The sequence below is a fragment of the Canis aureus genome, chromosome 10 (genome assembly GCF_053574225.1).
Source record: "Canis aureus isolate CA01 chromosome 10, VMU_Caureus_v.1.0, whole genome shotgun sequence".
NCBI classification, from domain to species: Eukaryota; Metazoa; Chordata; class Mammalia; order Carnivora; family Canidae; genus Canis; species Canis aureus.
Genome location: NC_135620.1, coordinates 22,609,372 through 22,627,114, shown reverse-complemented (window position 1 = coordinate 22,627,114; position 17,743 = coordinate 22,609,372). Strand labels below are relative to the sequence as shown.

General features: G+C 40.6%; 2 protein-coding genes across 4 annotated transcripts in view; one reads left to right on the top strand and one right to left on the bottom strand.

The window, feature by feature from the left end:
• AFF4 (ALF transcription elongation factor 4) overlaps positions 1-11,335 on the top strand; it is a 92,393-nt gene extending 81,058 nt beyond the window's left edge. For all 3 annotated transcript variants that reach the window (XM_077911644.1, XM_077911645.1, XM_077911643.1), the window contains 3 exons: positions 733-776; positions 2,063-2,283; positions 5,508-11,335. In XM_077911644.1, the coding sequence (XP_077767770.1) occupies positions 733-776; positions 2,063-2,283; positions 5,508-5,635 (393 nt within the window). In that variant the 3' untranslated portion in view covers positions 5,636-11,335. The remainder of the gene's footprint in view (positions 1-732; positions 777-2,062; positions 2,284-5,507) is intronic.
• Positions 11,336-12,061: 726 nt separating this feature from the next.
• On the bottom strand, positions 12,062-13,026 carry LEAP2 (liver enriched antimicrobial peptide 2). The gene is made up of 3 exons (XM_077911652.1): positions 12,822-13,026; positions 12,535-12,674; positions 12,062-12,242 (listed from the first exon to the last, which is right to left on the bottom strand). Exons 1-3 carry the CDS (start codon positions 12,876-12,878, stop codon positions 12,206-12,208), a joined length of 234 nt encoding a protein of 77 aa, XP_077767778.1. The 5' UTR covers positions 12,879-13,026; the 3' UTR covers positions 12,062-12,205.
• Between the last annotated feature and the right edge of the window lie 4,717 nt (positions 13,027-17,743).

Sequence of the window (17,743 nt, the reverse complement as noted above, 5' to 3'; positions counted from 1 at the left end):
TCCCAGCCCCAGAGTGCCTCTTCATATTTTGCCTACCACCGCGAGAGAGGAGCTACTGTTCACTAACTTTCACATGGGTTTGAGATTGCTCGGAATGTTTTTTCAGTGCACATACATCTGATTGTAGAATCTGTGTAGCCATATGCAGGGGCTCTTACTAATATTTCAGTAGATGTAACCTCTATCAGGAGACCTAGTTTCTACTTCGCAGATAGCATTCTGTTTTCACTACCACCCTTCCTTAGACTGTTGTATTAGTTTCCTAAAATGTCTAGGTTTTTTCCCTCACACCACCACAGAAACCTTAAAATCTGCCCCTGGTTCTGAGTTGGAGCCCTTCGGTGACTTACTGTTGCTTTTGCCATGTCAGGTATAAACTTCTTACCCTGACCTCAAACCATCGAGGTCTCTGTCTCTTGTTCCTTACCTCTGCCTAAGGGAAGCTGTATGGGTCACGTCCTTTCACAGCCTTTGCATATAGTATGACTCAGGTTTTGTCTGAGTGTTACGCATGCTTTAAGCCTTCTGGAACCCCCAGCTCTCACATCTTTGTCGCACATTTACACACACAGGCACACACTTTGTCTCGCTCTCAATGATTATACTTTGTGTTCTTAAATGTGTAAAGCTTCTTAAAGAGCAGTTTAGCCCATTGCTTTTAAATATATATAGTTCTTCAGGAGTCGTGTTTTTTTTTTTTTTTTAATTTAAGTACATTTTATTTTTCCACAGAATTCTTACAATAATTCTCAAGCACCATCACCTGGCTTGGGAACGTAAGTAAATTTTATTTTATAAAATATTTTTTTTGTGACAAAATTACTTGTTTTTGTGTAAAAGTGGAATGGATAGGGCCCAATTTCCAGAAATGGAAAGGTGACACTTTTTAAAAAAAAAAAAAAGAAAACCATCTCTAATAAAGTATTTTTTTAAAGTTTCATTTTTTTCTGTTTATTTTTTACTAAGTTATTTTTTACTAAGTTGAAAATATTGGTAATGAACATAGTTTTAGAAGGAGTAGAGAGGGGACATTTCATTTGTAGAAATATGAGTTTTTATGACAGCATTTGAGTCCTTCTTAGAGTTTAATTTCTACAGCTACTTGGGTTTTTATCAGTGAGCTTTATTTTACTCAAGTCTTGACACTGCCAGAAATTAGTAACAGTGGTGCAGTTATGGTTTCTCCTCCATCCCACATCACCCCCTAAAGGAGGAAAATTACCATGACAGCTTTTGGGTTGTGATTTTTTTCTGTTCAGTTATTATTTTTGTGTTAATTGACTTTCTGTCTTTGCCCTTGTGTATTTTCCTAACCAAATTTATGGTGCTAAAAGTGAAGATAAAAAACTATTCATAACAAATCATTTTTGTCCCCCCAACTTTTGTTTCATTTTCCTTTTTTTTTTTTTTTTTTTTAATGGCCTTGGACATTTCCACAAATTTTAGTACTGCTGAAATGAACCTGTCAGATTTCAGCATGTATTTCTTAGAAATATTTGATAGGAAGCTTGAGATAACGGCAGTTGATTGAAAAAGCTGTACCTCTTTGTCAGCTTTGAGTAACTTGGTTAAACAAGGAAAGTACCAATACTTTCCATTGTTCCAGAAATAATGGAATCAAATTAAGATGTTCCTGTCTACCACAATTTTCTTGTGTTAAATTGCAAATTCCATCCAACTTGCTACAAAACAACTTGAAAAGTACCTAGTTACATGCCAGAATAGAGGGAAAGTGTGTCAAGCTGGGAGTGAGGTGATCTAGCTTCTAAGCCTTGGAACTACTGCTATCAAGGTGTGTGACTTGTCATTTCTTTGTCGTCTTTTGTTCTTTTGCCGTTGTGTCCTTCATTAAAACAAAGAGTCTAGACGTGATGATTCACTGTGGGCTTTAGTGAGCCTTATAAGTGTTTACTGAGAAGAAATTGTACTTCTCTGGGAACTCTTCTGGTTTAAAAGAATCTTTAAATTGTAAAAGCTTTCATGGAAGAAGAGCCTGTAGAACATTGGTTTCATCCTATTCACCATATTCGTATGAATAAGCTTCCTGTTTCTCTGTGTGTAGCAAAGCCGTTGGGATGCCTTCCCCTGTTTCTCCAAAGTTGTCGCCAGGCAATTCAGGAAATTATTCTTCAGGGGCCAGTAGTGCTTCAGCAAGTGGTTCTTCAGTGACCATTCCACAGAGGATCCACCAGATGGCAGCCAGCTATGTTCAAGTTACATCTAACTTTCTCTATGCCACGGAAATTTGGGACCAAGCTGAACAGCTTTCCAAAGAGCAGAAAGGTAGGAAGGTCTCTAGAGAAACTTTGAAGGATGAAACTGTTAAAGGAACTTTTATGATCTACGTAAATAAGAGTCTGATTTGCATTTGGTTTATTATGTAGTCTAGAGTTGGCGGTAAAGAGTTTCCTAATCATCATTGCTTACCGGTCATACTATATGTACTGAATTTAGTCAAAAATATCTTTCACTGTACCAGTGACACACACTAAACTTAAAAATAGCTCTTTCCGGGATCCCTGGGTGGCGCAGCGGTTTGGCGCCTGCCTTTGGCCTAGGGCGCGATCCTGGAGACCCAGGATCGATTCCCACGTCGGGCTCCTGGTGCATGGAGCCTGCTTCTCTCTGCCTGTGTCTCTGCCTCTCTTTCTCTCTCTGTGACTATCATAAATAAATAAAAATTAAAAAAAAAAATTTTTTAAAAATTAAAAAATTAAAAAAAAATAGCTTTTTCCCTAAGACACATATGCCTTTGTTCTGGCATGTTAAGTGCAATTCCAATTATAAGAGTAATAAAATATATGTTCTACTCTAGGATGGTAAACAGTAAACTTGGCTTAGGCGTAGGATTATGTGCAGACATCTTGTATATGTGAGATATTTAATATATAGGAAAGCACATTCAGGGGCACCTGGCTGGCTCATTCAGAGAAGTGTGTGACTCTTGGTCTCAAGGTCGTGAGTTCAAGCCCTAAGTTGGGTGTAGAGATTACTAAAATAAAACTTAAAAAAAAACAAACACAATCATATTGGATTTTTAAGTGAATTAGAAAACCTATATGATAAAGGAGACCACAAAAAAATCAATTTCTAACCACCAGGGCACCCCAACTATACTGGATTTGAAATTTAAAATAATAAGTAAACAGAAGATCCCAGGTAAAAGTACTATATAAACACCATTTTATTTTCGTCATTGTTAGTAGCAGATGTGTGTGTGTGGCAGCTATTCAGGTAGATCTTTTGTAGAAAAACACGATACTAGTAAATCAAGTGTCTTTTTTTTTTCACAGAGTGCATTTAAATATTTATAATATAAACAGGTAATCACATGAAGGTGAAAGATTCCTATTCCTAAAGAAGGAAAATAGTGAAAGGTAGAAGAGGAACCCCAACATCTAACAGAAAATCCTGTTTCTCCTTTCCTAAAACTGTATTGCTCAGGAAAAGTTACAAAGCAGAAATTCTAATTAAATCACTCCTGCTTTATTTTCCATTTTTCTCCTTGATGCCAGTTTTCTAGGCTAATTTTTCCTTTTTAAAATATTCTTTTTTATTTTTACTTTTTTGTATGGTACTTTTCAGATGTTGACAACAGGAAAGATAATGGCATAACAATCCCCGTGCACCTTTCATTCAACTTCAGCTTTAGCAACGCATTTTGCTAATCTTGTTTCATCTCTTTCTTTCTGAATCATATTTTTCTCCCTGCCCCCCAGAGTATTTAAAGCAAATACCAGTTATTGGTGATGTTTCACCTGAATATACTTAGGTGTATGCATCCTTGGGTGATAAGGATTTTTCAAGAAAGTGATTGCTGTGCCTTTAACACAGTCACCAAAATTAACAGTAATTCCTTTCTCGTACCTGGTCTGCCATCCAGTTTCCCTATTGTTGCAAATACACCTATTTTTTCCCCCCTTTCCAGTTCTGTGTTTCCAACAGGATCCAAACATTCCTTCATCAGTCTCCGAAGTCTGTCTTCTTCCTCCAGTTTTTGGTGTTTGAGGGGACAGGGCGCTGCGCCATTTATTTTGAGGAGAAAATGAGTCATATTGTGATTTGACTGACTCCTTCCTTATAGTATCATTTAGCTTCTCCTCTGTCCCCCTTATTTCCTTCATACTGATAGTTTTATCTTGAGATTTGATTAGATTCATTATTTGAAATAACATTTCGTAGGTGGTCCTCTAGATTGCCAATTATATGATACTATGAGGCGTGTAATGAATACTTACCTCTTGTTTAGTGATAGTAAGATTCGACCCCTGATACAATTCAGGAGGTTTCAGCCTCATCAATTTGATGTAAAATTCCCCATTAAACCTTAATTTAGGTTTTAGCACTGATTGATGGTCATTTCCTACATCCATTATTCCATTAGGAAATAGGAATTTTCAGAATGCCTGGGTGGCTCAGCCAGTTAGGCATCTAGCTCTTGATTTCAGGGTTGTGAGTTCAAGCCCCACATTGGAGCCTACTTAAAAAAAAAAAAAGGAAATTGGAATTTTCTATTCTGATACTGCATCTGCATTTATTATCTGGAATTCTATAAAGAAGACCCTTTTCTCTTCAATTCCTTGATTGCTTCTTGCATTATTTGAGTAGGCTGAGGTCTTTATCATGAGAATGACCCCCTTTTCTCTGCACGTATAAAAACTCCTTACTGTCTGAGTTCTACATGGGGATCAAATGTTAGGATACTGTCGTTCCCTCCTCCTCTTCTGCACCCACCTCACGTGCAGATCAACCTATATTTGTTCAAATAGGAAGAATCCTTTGATCTCCATCCTTTACATTTTTAAATTATACTCTCTAAAATGTGGGATTTAATTTATCAGTGTTGCATGGTATATGATTACAGCAGAAGGTTTGGGGACAGGACAGACTGTCATAAAGGAGCTCTTAGGGATGGAGAAACGTACAAAGAATCTCCTTGTTTCCTGTACCACTCACTTCTTACACAAAAACAGTACACAGGGGCACCTGGGTGGCTCAGTGGTTGAGCGTCTGCCTTTGGCTCTTGTAATGATCCCAGGGTTCTGGGATCAAGTCCCATATCCGTCTCCCTGCAGGGAGCCTGCTGCTCCCTCTGCGTATGTCTCTGCCTCTCTCTCTATGCCTTTCATGAATAAATAAATAAAATCTTTTTTTAAAAGAAGTACACAGACTGTTTGGAGTAATAGTACAATATATACATTGTCTCCACTTTAGTAATGTTTACTGCATACTAGCAATTGATAATTTCCATCAGTAGAATTCCATTTTTATATATAACAATTCCTAACCATACAGTCTGTTTGAAACATTTCATGATTACAGGAATAATAGAACTTGAAAGAGATTAGGGAATGGTTTGTTCTGAAATATGGATGGGCATCATATAGTGCAGGAGGGAGTGGTTTTTTTACTTCATTTGACTACTATTTATAATCTAGACTAAAATTTTAAAAGCAGTGGTTCAGGAGAGTGTGTGCATCATTTAATGACTGTTTTTGATTTTCTAGAATTCTTTGCTGAACTGGATAAAGTGATGGGCCCTCTCATCTTTAATGCGAGCATCATGACAGACCTAGTTCGATACACCCGGCAGGGACTGCACTGGCTTCGCCAGGATGCCAAGTTGATATCTTGAACTGAACACATTCTCGTTGCCTCTGATTTTCTCCACAACACTGTGTCACATCACGAAGGAAAACTGCCATAACATGCCACCTAGTCGACACTAAGAATGAGGAATGGTTTTCTCCTCCCTGGTTCATGTGTTTTTGTTATTTATGACCCAAAGCCATGATGTCAGTTGAGCCCTTTAATATTCCCAATATGAAAAATTATTTAAATGTTTTTAAATCTGCAGCACATTGATAAGATGGTTTTGGTGATCTGTAATAAGATTGAAATTCCAATTGCAATTTATAACTGATCAATTGAAATTCTATTTATTTTAATTTTTTTAAGTTCCCTGATTGGGGCTAGCTTAAAACTTAGTAGTTTCTGCCTATAAATTTACTCTGTTGAAAATTTAGCGTAAATTTAATGTAGGCATTTTTATTTATATACTTGGGGAGCTTTGTTACCTAATGTCTTTTTGTGGTAGCTCTTCTAAGAGTAAGAGTGGGTTCATCTAAAATATGGACATGTTCTTTCTACACCTACTACCTGATATTATTTTAAATCTTAACTACAATTTTATTGCAGAATTTATGCTTAGTATTAAGGATACTCTTCTACACATGAAAAATCATTTAAATATGAGAAGATGGCATTCTACAGATAGAAGATGAAATGTGTCTGATTTGGTATGCATTATTTCAAGAACTGTGAATGTGTTAATAACACTATAGCAATCACAAGGTGACTATATCTTGCATTTAATGCATTACAGAAGAGGGCATGCAACCTTTCTAGGAGAAGGATATTTTGTAAAGGGTTTTGTAGATGGACAATCTTGAACTTCATGGATTTTATTAGAACCATGTGTTCTTTGTTGTTGCTAATAATTTGATGGTTAATTGAAAGAGAGTAAGTTACTGTGGAACGAAGGGTGATCCAGCTCCTGAGGGCTGCTGCCTTGATCTCTTTCAGTGATGATGTTTGAAGGGTTAAAGTTCTCTTCAGAATTCTTATTTTTAAAATGTTTTTGCCACACTAGATTATGATGCTCTCATGGGAGCATACAGTGACAAATGCAGGAATGGGCTGGAGCTTTGCTGTGTGTGCTTTTGCTCTACAACTTACGGTTGTAATGCCTGAGGTAGAGATGAAGTTCTTCTTTTAAATCTGTCTTGTACTGACTCCTTTTGTACTATGAAGGCCCTCACCAATGATTTATGTTTCTGATGATATCAGAAGATTCACACTAGGAAAGTACCTGTTTGGTTCATTGTTAGCTCTCTTGGGCAGGGGAGGGGAGCAAGAGTAGAGCCGAAGCCAACTCTGTTAGGAGTTGTATTTCAAAGTACCTTTCCCTGTAAGGTGCATATAGGAGTCAAAGGTGAGAAATGTACCCTCGATCATGCCCCGATCATGTGCCCCTATCATGTCTGGTGTGCCTTAAATCTTACCTTTGAATGAAAACTCTATGGATTGTTTACAGATGAAGTTTTACACTAGGACCAGATCACCTGTTATGGTTGGTCTTTGGCAGTAGTAATGTTAAATTCTCTTTTTTAATCTTCGTTTAGGGTCACATAAAGAGGAATTATTTCAGAAAAGTTAATGCTTTGGTTACATGACTTAGTCTGATTGGGTAATGCTGCTCCAAAAAAATAGTTTGTCCTTCTCCCCATTCCAAAAATGAATTAATCCAATCAGGAAAAACAAAAACAACAAAAAAAAAGGATTGCCCTGCTATTCATAGATGGTTGCTAAAGCTTGAAATGGGAAAGAAAGGATAGAACTCCCAGGCCCAGTGGTGCAGTGAATCCTCTGTGTTTGAGTCTTTTGTACACTTATTTCTGAAGCTTGTGAACCTTCCTTGTCCTGTGGCTTCATATTTACAGAGCTTTTGTTTTTTTTTTGTTTTTTTTTTTAACTGTTCTGTACCTCCGGCTGTTTTTGCATGTCACTGGGGATTGGAATCTAGAAATTATGCTGAAGTTAATCTTTTTCCCTTGGAGAAATTGCCTTTGAAATCTTTCTAACTTAATCTTACTAGTATGTTTTAGGAACAGTTTTCCTTAAGAAGACAACTTCTTGGTGATTAGGGTAGTTATTTGGTAAGAAACTTGCCCCTGTTAATCAAGTAGATGTATGTCCTGTCCTTCTCTGGTTGCTCTTACTCTGATTCCTTAATTTGCAGTGATATCTTAGAAATGGATAAAGTATCCTCCGAGCTTTTATGCTTTCAGCAACAGCAGCCAGTGGGGCACCTCTGAGTTCCAGCGTGTTCTAATCTCTTGTGTGTCCTGAAAGGCAGCAGGAGTGTTTCTGGGGTCACACTGATTTTTTGTTAAGACAATTTCCTGCATGTTTTATGGTGCTGTTCTAAGTTAATTCTCTAAAACTGTGTTAATTCTTATGGAATGAATTTTTTCAAGCTTTTCATTGTGGAGGGATTTTCCCACGATGGTAATGGGCAATGGATCAGAATCCTATCCTAAATAATTGAATTTTCAATGTAATAGTCTGTGGAAACACCACTCCCCTTCCTCTGTCCATCTCCTCAAAAGTTGTCTGTGTCTTCATCTGCTCCAGCACATACTTTGGATTCCCCTAATAGGCCACCATTCCTCCTTCCTCAATAGGTGTCTTCAGTGTTCTCGAACCATTTAAAACTGAATTTGACAAGTGGCTAAAAACTTTACTTCGTCTGAGACTTGTACTTTAATATATAGTTAATTATAGAAATAGCAACTATTTAAAAAAAATCACTCTGTTGACTGCTCTTTCCAACCACACTTGTATGCCAGGAGGCAGCAGCCTATACCACTGGACTTCCCAGGCAGCCAGTGAGCAGTTCTGCCCAGCCTGGGCTGGGCTGTGGGGGGCCCTCCCCTCCAAGCCATTCAGCTTCCACTGTCCAGCCGGGGTGCAGTCTGGCTGGGGAACACTCAGCCCAGTTCTTGCCTCAGTGCCACCTTCTCCTGGGCAAGGAGCCAAGAACTAAGTTTATAAGCAACAAGTACTTTAGATAAATCTTCGGCTTTAGTTGCCGAAGAGTGGAGAAGGTTGACCCTCACTGACGTAATTCTCCGGTGCAGAAGCAGTGTAGCGTAACGTGTGCACGTGCCCACACATGCCTGCGCTCTGGGTAGCTCTCCCCCTGGTGGATCCATAGGCACCTGGGCTGCACTTTGCATTCACTTGTGGCTTTACTAGACTCACTGTTGTTGTTGTTTTTTTAATTGTTGTTTGTTTCTTTTTATTAAAGAAAGATTTAATCAGCTAAATCAGACAAGCATCATTTTGTATTTAATGACAGAAACTTTGGGAAATTATCTTCATTGAGCGAGCTTGCATTGTGAAGCAAGAGCCTACAGAAGGCACCTGTTCTGAATGAAAGTTCCAGTTCTGGAGTCTGTGGCAGCACTGTGGAGCTCCAGAGCAGCCAGTGGTCGCTCCAGTCGGTGATGCCTCATTGTGTAGTGGAGAGGTATGCTGTGCGCTCTTCTAGGTGTGAGGGTATGCAGCTTTGGATTTTAAAATTATGTACACATACACACTTTATATATATGTATGTATGTATGAAAACATGAAATTAGTTTGTCAAAAATGTGTGTGTTTAGTATTTTAGCTTAGTGCAACTATTTCCACATTATTTATTAAATTGATCTAAGACACTTTCTTGTTGACACCTTGAATATTAATGTTCAAGGGTGCAATGTGTATTCCTTTTAGATTGTTAAAGCTTAATTACTATGATTTGTAGTAAATTAACTTTTAAAATATATTTGAGCCCTTCTGTAGTATAATAGGGCTCTTACAGGGTGGGAAGGATTTTCATTTTCCAGTTGCTAATTGAACAGAATGGCCTCATTATGTATTTGAATTATAGGAGTTTGCCTCTGGGTCCCAGGAACATCTAATGGGAATGACTGTTTTAGGCAGATTGTGATGATATTTTTTTTTTTTTTAAGCTAAGTAAATTGGGAAGCAAAGCATTTCACATTCATGTAGACTCCTATCACCCATATCCTCTAATTATGTGGAGCACAGATTTCATTTTGATTTCATGTATTCATGTGTTGGAGAGGCAGAATTTTTTCCAAAAATAAGTAATGCTGCACATCTAAGATTGCTATTCAGTAAAATTAAGAGAAGAGATAAGTATCAAACGATTTGGAGTATCCAGAGGAAGAGGCCAAGTTGGTCATGTTTTTTTGTGTGCTTATCTTTCCTGTACTCAGTAATGGAGAAATTCAGTTTAGACTTCTAGACCCTAGAACCAAGCTGGCAAGTGACAGGAAGTAAGTTATTACCAGTAGGTAAAGCAGATGCTGAGTCTCTTCATTTGAACCACATGGTTAATTAAAAAGAAGTCACTGTCTTTAGAAAAACAGTGAAAAATATCTAAATCTTTTCCTTTCAATGAAATCTGGTCACAGATTAAGAGCATTAGAGTTAAGTCTAAAACAAGTCTTCTAGATGTTTAAGCATCCTGAAATAGCAGCCTAAACATCATGTAATGAAGCTGACTTTGGGACTGTCAGCATTGACCTCTCCGTGCCACCATTGCTCAGCTAAGCATAAATTGCTATTCTTAAAAAAGAAACAAACAAAAAAGCTCTCTAAATGAGCATTGGGGAAAAAAGTTCCCACCCAGAAATTCTAGTGGTCTGCAGTTTTGACCTGTTACTGCTTCCATGTGGGGTTTCTTTTCAGCTTTTAACCACTGGAACTTTCTACCTGTTATGTTCCTCTCTGGAAAATACCTGTTTGGAAATGCTGCCTTTCATATCTATGCCATGGTTATCCATACTGTTGAGTTTGTTGTTGCTGTTCAAGAAGTGTCCCCATTTTATAACTTGATGCACACACCTGGCAAATCATTGACATGAGCGTTCAACAGTACTGGGGTTGGGAGGGGGGTGGGAGGGCTCACCAACAAAGCTGGCCCAATGGGCAATGCCTGGAAAGGCACTACCTTTGAGGACCAGATGTGAGGTTGGTTAGCGTGGTTATGGAAATTTCTATCTAGCCTCCGTTTTGATGGTTTTAAGAAATTTTGTATATGGAGGATGGAAATGCTTATATATTTATTGAATCCTTTTATCTTATTTGAAATTAAAATTATTTGGTGAATAACAGTTTGATATTTGGGGAGGGTTTTGGAGGGGAAGTAATGTCACTGATAAAATAAAAGCCTTGTTGATTTTGCAGAAAGGTACTGTTACTGTCTGATAGGATGCCTTTGTTTTGTACATGATCCAAATCTTTGTTTTACATTTCTTTTATCCAAAATATTTAGGCATCTGACATTTTCAACCAAAATTTCAATTATATACTGTGATTTTTATTTGTTGCAATACATTAAAATTTCAGAGGTACTTTGGGGCTCAAAAGCTAGGATTTCTAAGTATGTGCATTTCACATAATAAAGCTGTTAATGGTGAGCAAAGTATTATATACTAACTAGATTTTTCCACATCTGTATAGTATATTATATGTATTTTGTGGTATTGAGATTATAGAAAGTTTAGAGTGTCAAACATGCGTTTAATGTGTATTTTTAAACAAATTTATGGCAATTAAAATATTTGGAGACAAGGGTATCACATTTCAATTTGTAAAGATCTTTTTAACTCTACTGTGTCATTAAGATGCTTTGTACAATGCCAAACCATAGCTGGAGAAACTAAGTTTAATAAATATCAAATAGATTTTCTGTATTAAAGTTTATAAACACTGTGCTCTTTAAACTTCTTCAACTCTTACTTTGCCTTTTCATGTAACTTCTGTTTTGTATCTTAGTGTCTGCTGGTAGCTACTCTGCTTGAGAAGTCTGGTCCCCCAGTCCACCTCTCATTTTCTGATTACAGAAATTCTGAATTTGCTGGCCATGAGTCCTTTTGCATAGATCAAAGTTCGCCCTATTCCAGCAGAAATCTTCAAAAAGTCTTTTCTGCTGTTCTTGGGGGCTTGGGCTTTTATTGTTTTTATTAAACTAGGTTTCTCGTGCAATTCTCTGCCTTCTCTTCAGTCCTAGACAAACTCGGGCACATCATCAGGTCGCACATGCCAACACTGCCCACCTTTGACACCTCACTGAAGAGTTCTGACACAGCGCAGGGCCAGGATTCAGAGCCACAGCTTGTGAATGTGCCAAGGCAGATCACATGGCTATTACTAAACTTTCATCTTTCAGTCGTCATGTTCTTTGTTTCTTAAATGTTCACTTCACTGTACTTTGCAGATTGAGAAGTCTGCTATTAGGCAATGCTGGGTTGGTTGGTTTGTTTTTTCTTTTTCTGTAACATACAGAATGAATCATTTTCTCCTAAAAAGCTTGAATTCCAGACTGAAAATTTTGAGACATTTAATGTATACATAGAAAAATAAACTCTTAACAAAGTTTAGTAATGCATATCCACATAACATTCTAAGAAGAAACGGAAACCAGTTTAAAGCACATATCTGTCTTTAAATATTAAAAATACAAGATTGCTTCATTTAAGTGTCTCCAGCCAAAATGCAGTTAATCAATATTCCATAGAACGGAGCATTGTGGTAGGTAAGTGCTGTCCTCCTTTCCCCTGGTTGGACATCATTCCTGGGCCACACTTAGGGAACAGCGTCTTTTTCTAAAGGAAAAGAAAAGGTGGTTTTTAAGACAATGGTTTAGCAGTGCCCAGAGCCAGCCACCTCTGATGCATTTCCTGCCTCTGTTTGCTCTATCCAGCCTCAGGACAAACTGCAGAAAGGAAAAGCACCATTCTAGTGGTATCTGTATGGAGCTGTTCTTGGTTCTGCAGTCCTGGGGGATTTGCCATGGAGCTCCCCACTAAAGCCCAGGCAATCGCCAGCCCAGTTTTATTCTTAGGTCTGTGTGTGTGCTGCGCTTTCCTCTGCCCTGCTCTCAGGTTTGTAGAATACCTGCACAGCCTCGTGATACACTCAGAATCGTCCCGGCAGGAGGATCCAATGGGCCTTAGGGAAACCCCTCTCCAAAATGGGGTCATTCTCCGTGGCCTTCTCTTGGTTGAACTCAGTTCCATTATGGGGGAGCCATCTACCTGTAGGGCGAAGACCAATCAGCCTCAGGTATGGAAACATACACCCTCCCACACACCCTGGGAAAAGGATCACCCCCAGGAGGCTGTAGACTCCAGAGCAGAGTCCCCCCTCCCCCCAACCACAGTCTTTGCACATCCATCTCTTACCTGGTTCAACAGCAGCAAGCAGATCATAAGCACTGCAAAGAGTTTGAGGTGCCACATCTTGACTTATGGAGGTTGTTGGATCCCAAAATCCAGCGGCAGCTCCCACTTCCTTTTATAGAGTGAAATTCACTTCTTTTATGGTTGCCAAGTGAGATGGGGCAAAGTTTATATTTGCCATCAGGGTCAATTTAATAAGTTAATGTCTACCAGAAGAATGTGCTCAAGGCTTGCCTTTCAGGCACGTTGTATTTACTGATCCCTCATCTGGACTTTGGATGATGGTGTTGCTGGCTTGGACCCTTTCACCAAAAGTCAGCACAACCCCCTACTTACCTTTGAAAGCCACGTGAAGCCACTGAGGGAAACCAGGCACCTAGCCACATTTTGATTCCAAAATAGCTCAGTGAGATCACTGTAATCAAAATAGAATTCTCATAATGAGGTTGACCCCTTTCAGCCTTGTCTGGGAAAGAAGCACCAATCTCTTGTGTTGTAGGCAACTGGATAGGGCCTTACCTCCCCTCTGTGGGACGTTATGCCAGCCAAGTGTGATTGAACAGTGCCGCAGATCCCCCTTTTGTATAGATGGCCTGTCATGCTAGTTACCTGCTCCAGATCGTCTCCCTAGAAGAATGGACCCAGCTGTGGCAAGTTGAAAGTGTGATCTACCTGCCTTCTCCCAAGGGAAAGGCCATCATGAGTGGTGTGGGACTTGAACTGTGGGTGAATAGAATGAATGATAGTACTGGTGGATTCTTTGTTTTTAAAAATGTGAATGAGGAGTTAAGGAGCTCCTAAACCAGTGGGATTGTTTGATGGTGACAAGTCACAATGCAATCCTTGAATTATGGGCTCTCCTCCCAGTAGTTGGCTGGGGTCCCCTGTGGAGCATAGCCTTCTAGCAGCTTTGGGGAGCTAACGTAGGGCTGAACTTCAATCACTACAGCCCAAAACGTCCATCAACTTAAGTAGGCAGTGCTGCAGATTGCTAAAACAAGAAAGTGCATGTACCTAAGTCAGGAGGAGGTGTGGGTACTCATTAAATCACATGGATATTTTAATAAATTTGGGGGAAAGGTGTAACTTCTCAGGAAGATTTATAGGACTTCAGATCTTCCTATGACCTGGAAGAATGAGCCAACAAGACAAATGTAACAAGATTATTTCTCTAACTGGTGTCTTTCTCAAAGCTTGACTGATAACTTCTTCGCAAAGCCCTTATTTTCAGAAGTTGGATATTTAGTTTGAGCCTGCTTGTTCCACAAGGTGAAGTGGAGGAGATTAGGGACAACTGAAGGTGGAACAGGATGGTCACCAGTCCTCTTGTCAAGGGAGAAGAGGTTGGTAAGGTGGACCTCAGAACTGGGACAGGGGGCAAGGGTGGTATGACTCCACAGTTCTGTCTGTCCTGGTTCAGGTCCATTAGGACCGTGGAGCCAAGCCCAGAGGCAGACACCACTGCTTGCACTTAAGGAACGTGGAGAGGCAGGAGGAGTCAGCTGCTCTTTCTCTTTACCCCTGAGTTTGGATGCTCAATCACCCCACTTAGGGGCTTAACTAGGAGCCTTTGTGGGGTGGAGAAGAAGCTATATGTGATGACCTAATGAACATTGGGTAAGAACACAAACCTGATTAGATAAGAGACTGAACAACGTGATGTCCTAGACACAGCTGGGTCTGCAGCCACAGTGCCAGCTTGCTCTTAAGAGGGAGATGCCAAATGGCATTTGGAAACTAGTTCCAAACATGGGTACTTTCTCCCCATGTTTAATCCTTTCTGCCTTCCTGTACTTCAAGCAAAATCAAAGTAGCCTTCTGTGTTCATTTATATAGCCAGTACCCCAGCCAAGGAAAGGGCCTGAGGCTATGGTGTGCATAGGGGGAAAGAAGTACCATTCATCATCACAAGTGTGACAACACTGTGGAAGCCTCTGGGGTTTGAGCCTCTATCTTGCATGCCGCCCCAACCCCCAAAAGAAAAAACCCGTTACTGTCCAAGGAAGGAAGCAGTTAGGAAAAGTATTTCAACATAGGTCTATGTTACCTGTCATTGTTTTAAATTAAACGTGGAGGGGATCCCCGGGTGGCTCAGCGGTTTAGCGCCTGCCTTCAGCCCAGGGTGTGATCCTGGAGACCCCGGATCGAGTCCCACATCGGGCTCCCGGCATGGAGCCTGCTTCTCCCTCTGCCTGTGTCTCTGCCTCTCTGTGTCTTTCGTGAATAAATAAATAAAATCTTAAAAAATAAAAAATAAACATGGAGCAAAAATCAAAGTTTTAAAAGCAAAGTAGCATCCAGACAGTATTAGCTGAAGTAACAGCAGTTGTCCACAGCCATCCCATAGCCCTTGAATAGTTGTGAAATCCTATTCCTGAAATTAATGAATATGAAGAATTCATGGGCTCTCCACAGTCAAGTATTTTGCTGAATGAACACAGCTACATACTCCTTCCTCCAGCAGAAAGGTCTCAGCAGCCTTTAACAGTTTCAGGCATAGGAGAAAGAATTCCTGGCTGAGAGGCAAGAGGGGGCGTCTAGGTTAATTGACCACAAGCCAGCACTTTCCCTTTGAGCTTTAGTCTTGTGTTCTCTCAACGACATGGGAGTAGATCTGAGGCCTCTCAGGCACTGACATTAGGTGTTCAAGTAATTAATTTACAGGAAGGAAATGAGAAGCATGTTTGATAGCTTCTAGCTTAGTAACTCTAGGATAACACCCAGGGATTTCTGCTGTTAAGTGCATAGGATGAAATGGGAGGAAAAGGGTGTAGCTACCTGAGCAGTTTGAAATACATTCCAGGTGGAGAGGAGACCATTAAAAGCTTGGCAGTAACTGGAGACGTTTTTTTGCTATCCCTGAGCAGGATATGCCTAATAAAAAATTAAAGACTCTGAAATGAAAAACTTTTCCAGGTAAAACTTCAAGGGCCAAAGTGTGTTTGCTTTTTTGCTGGTTGGACATGGCACAGACTTCCGGGCCTCCACAGGCGATGCCTGCGTCGCGAGAACTTGGTTGGCAAACTGAAGTTCACTTTGCCACCCTGTACAGCCCAGAGATAAAAGCCCTGCTGGGGGCAGGGTGCTGCTGAGGTCAAAACGGACTAAATGAGTAAGTGGCTGTGGCCGGGAGCAGAGAAAGGAGCCACACCCAAGCCTGGAGGCTCCAAGTGCAGGGTTCTAGGCTTTGGGACCCACAGCAGTGGTCCCCTTCTTCCTTGAGACTTCACCCATGTTTTTTTCTTTATGGATTTTGCCAGATCCACTGGTCCCTGAAATAATCCCAGATCCCCTATCACGTACAGGAGCACTAAGCTAGGACAACTCCCCACATTCTAGCCTCCCACCCACTTCATTATCCCACTACACAGGCTCCATGCCTCCCCTTCCCCCCAGCTCAGAGAACAAAGCCCTTTGGTGAGAGGGTGAGAGACAGGCTTAGGATTGACTTTCACCATTTTCTTCTAAAGCAGCTCAGCACATAAAAGGGCTTACAGCAGGGTCTTCTCAGCATGCTCCTAGGAGAAAATGGATTCAGACCTGGACTCGATGCCTGGTCAGAGCTGAGAAAGGGTATGTTTGCTTTTGAGCTGTAATCTCCAAAGGCACCAAGGAATCAGGAATAGTCTTGGGGTAAAATGAAGCCAAAATGGGAGAGGGTAGCCATCTCCCCGAAGCTTGGGGCTAATCAGAGAGAAAGAATAATGTCCCGTCAAGGCAGGGCCCTTCCCTGGCGCCTGAACCTGCTCAAACTATGCAAAGTGAAGGATGGGTGGTACATTTACATCTTCAGGTCCACAGCTTCATTGGACTCTCAAGTCTATGACACAAACATGCGGTAAACCCTGGCAACAAACTTGAATGGAGCCCAAGAGAGCCAGACCATGCTGGGTGAGGCTGGAGTTTTTATTATAGCGGTCCTTTGTGACGCCTGCCAGACCTACAGATCACTTATTTCACCATTACCACAACCCTAGGGTTTTAAGATTACCTTACCTGTGAAAAGGTCAAAGCTCAGGAATGCAGGTTACTTGTATCATATAGTGAAGCACAGGATAAAGGGAATGGACCCAAGGTCACCCAACTCAGAAGTTCTTTATCCTACCTCCCAATCAATACAATTTTTTAAAGATTTTATTTGAGGGCAGCCGGGTGGTGGTTTAGCACCGTCTTCAGCCCAGGGTGTGGTCCTGGAGACCTGGGATCAAGTCCCACGTCGGGCACCCTACATGGAGTCTGCTTCTCCCTCTGCCTGTGTTCCCTGCCTCTCTCTTTCTGTCTCTCATGAATAAATAAAATCTTTTTTTTTTTAAATTTTTATTTATTTATGATAGTCACACAGAGAGAGCGAGAGAGGCAGAGACACAGGCAGAGGGAGAAGCAGGCTCCATGCACCGGGAGCCCGATGTGGGATTCGATCCCGGGTCTCCAGGATCGCGCCCTGGGCCAAAGGCAGGCGCTAAACCGCTGCGCCACCCAGGGATCCCTAAAATCTTTAAAAAAAAAAAAAAAAAAAGATTTTGAGAGACACCATGAGCATGAGCAGTGAGGAAGCAGAAGGAAAAGGAGAAAACAGACTCCCCACTGAGCAGGGAGCCACAAAGCAGGGCTGGATCCCAGGACCCAGGGATCATGACCTGAGCTGAAGGCAGACACAATCGAATGACCAACCCAGGTGCCCCTCAATGCAATTTATAGCACCATCTTTTTGTTTTGAAGTATTTTAACTCTGGTTCCTAAAAGATAATAATCATTAGAATAAGAAAAAATATACAGACAGAAACTTAACTACACTGTAAAAGTTGCTGTTCCGGCCCAGCAAGCAGTTGTCTGCAGAAGTGAGGAAGTTTCTAGAAATGGAGCAGGGAACCAGAAGTATAAAGCTACCAACACCTACTTCTACCATCTCCTGGTGATGGAAAAAG

What these genes read in the sequence shown, in the direction of transcription:
- LEAP2 (XM_077911652.1), bottom strand. Translation starts at nt 12,878, where the DNA reads ATGTGGCACCTCAAACTCTTTGCAGTGCTTATGATCTGCTTGCTGCTG. An exon ending in GCTTGCTGCTGTTGAACCAG is followed by an intron (nt 12,675 to 12,821) that starts GTAAGAGATGGA and finishes TTCGCCCTACAG; the next exon opens with GTAGATGGCTCCCCCATAAT. An exon ending in TGTATCACGAGGCTGTGCAG is followed by an intron (nt 12,243 to 12,534) that starts GTATTCTACAAA and finishes CTTTTCCTTTAG; the next exon opens with AAAAAGACGCTGTTCCCTAA.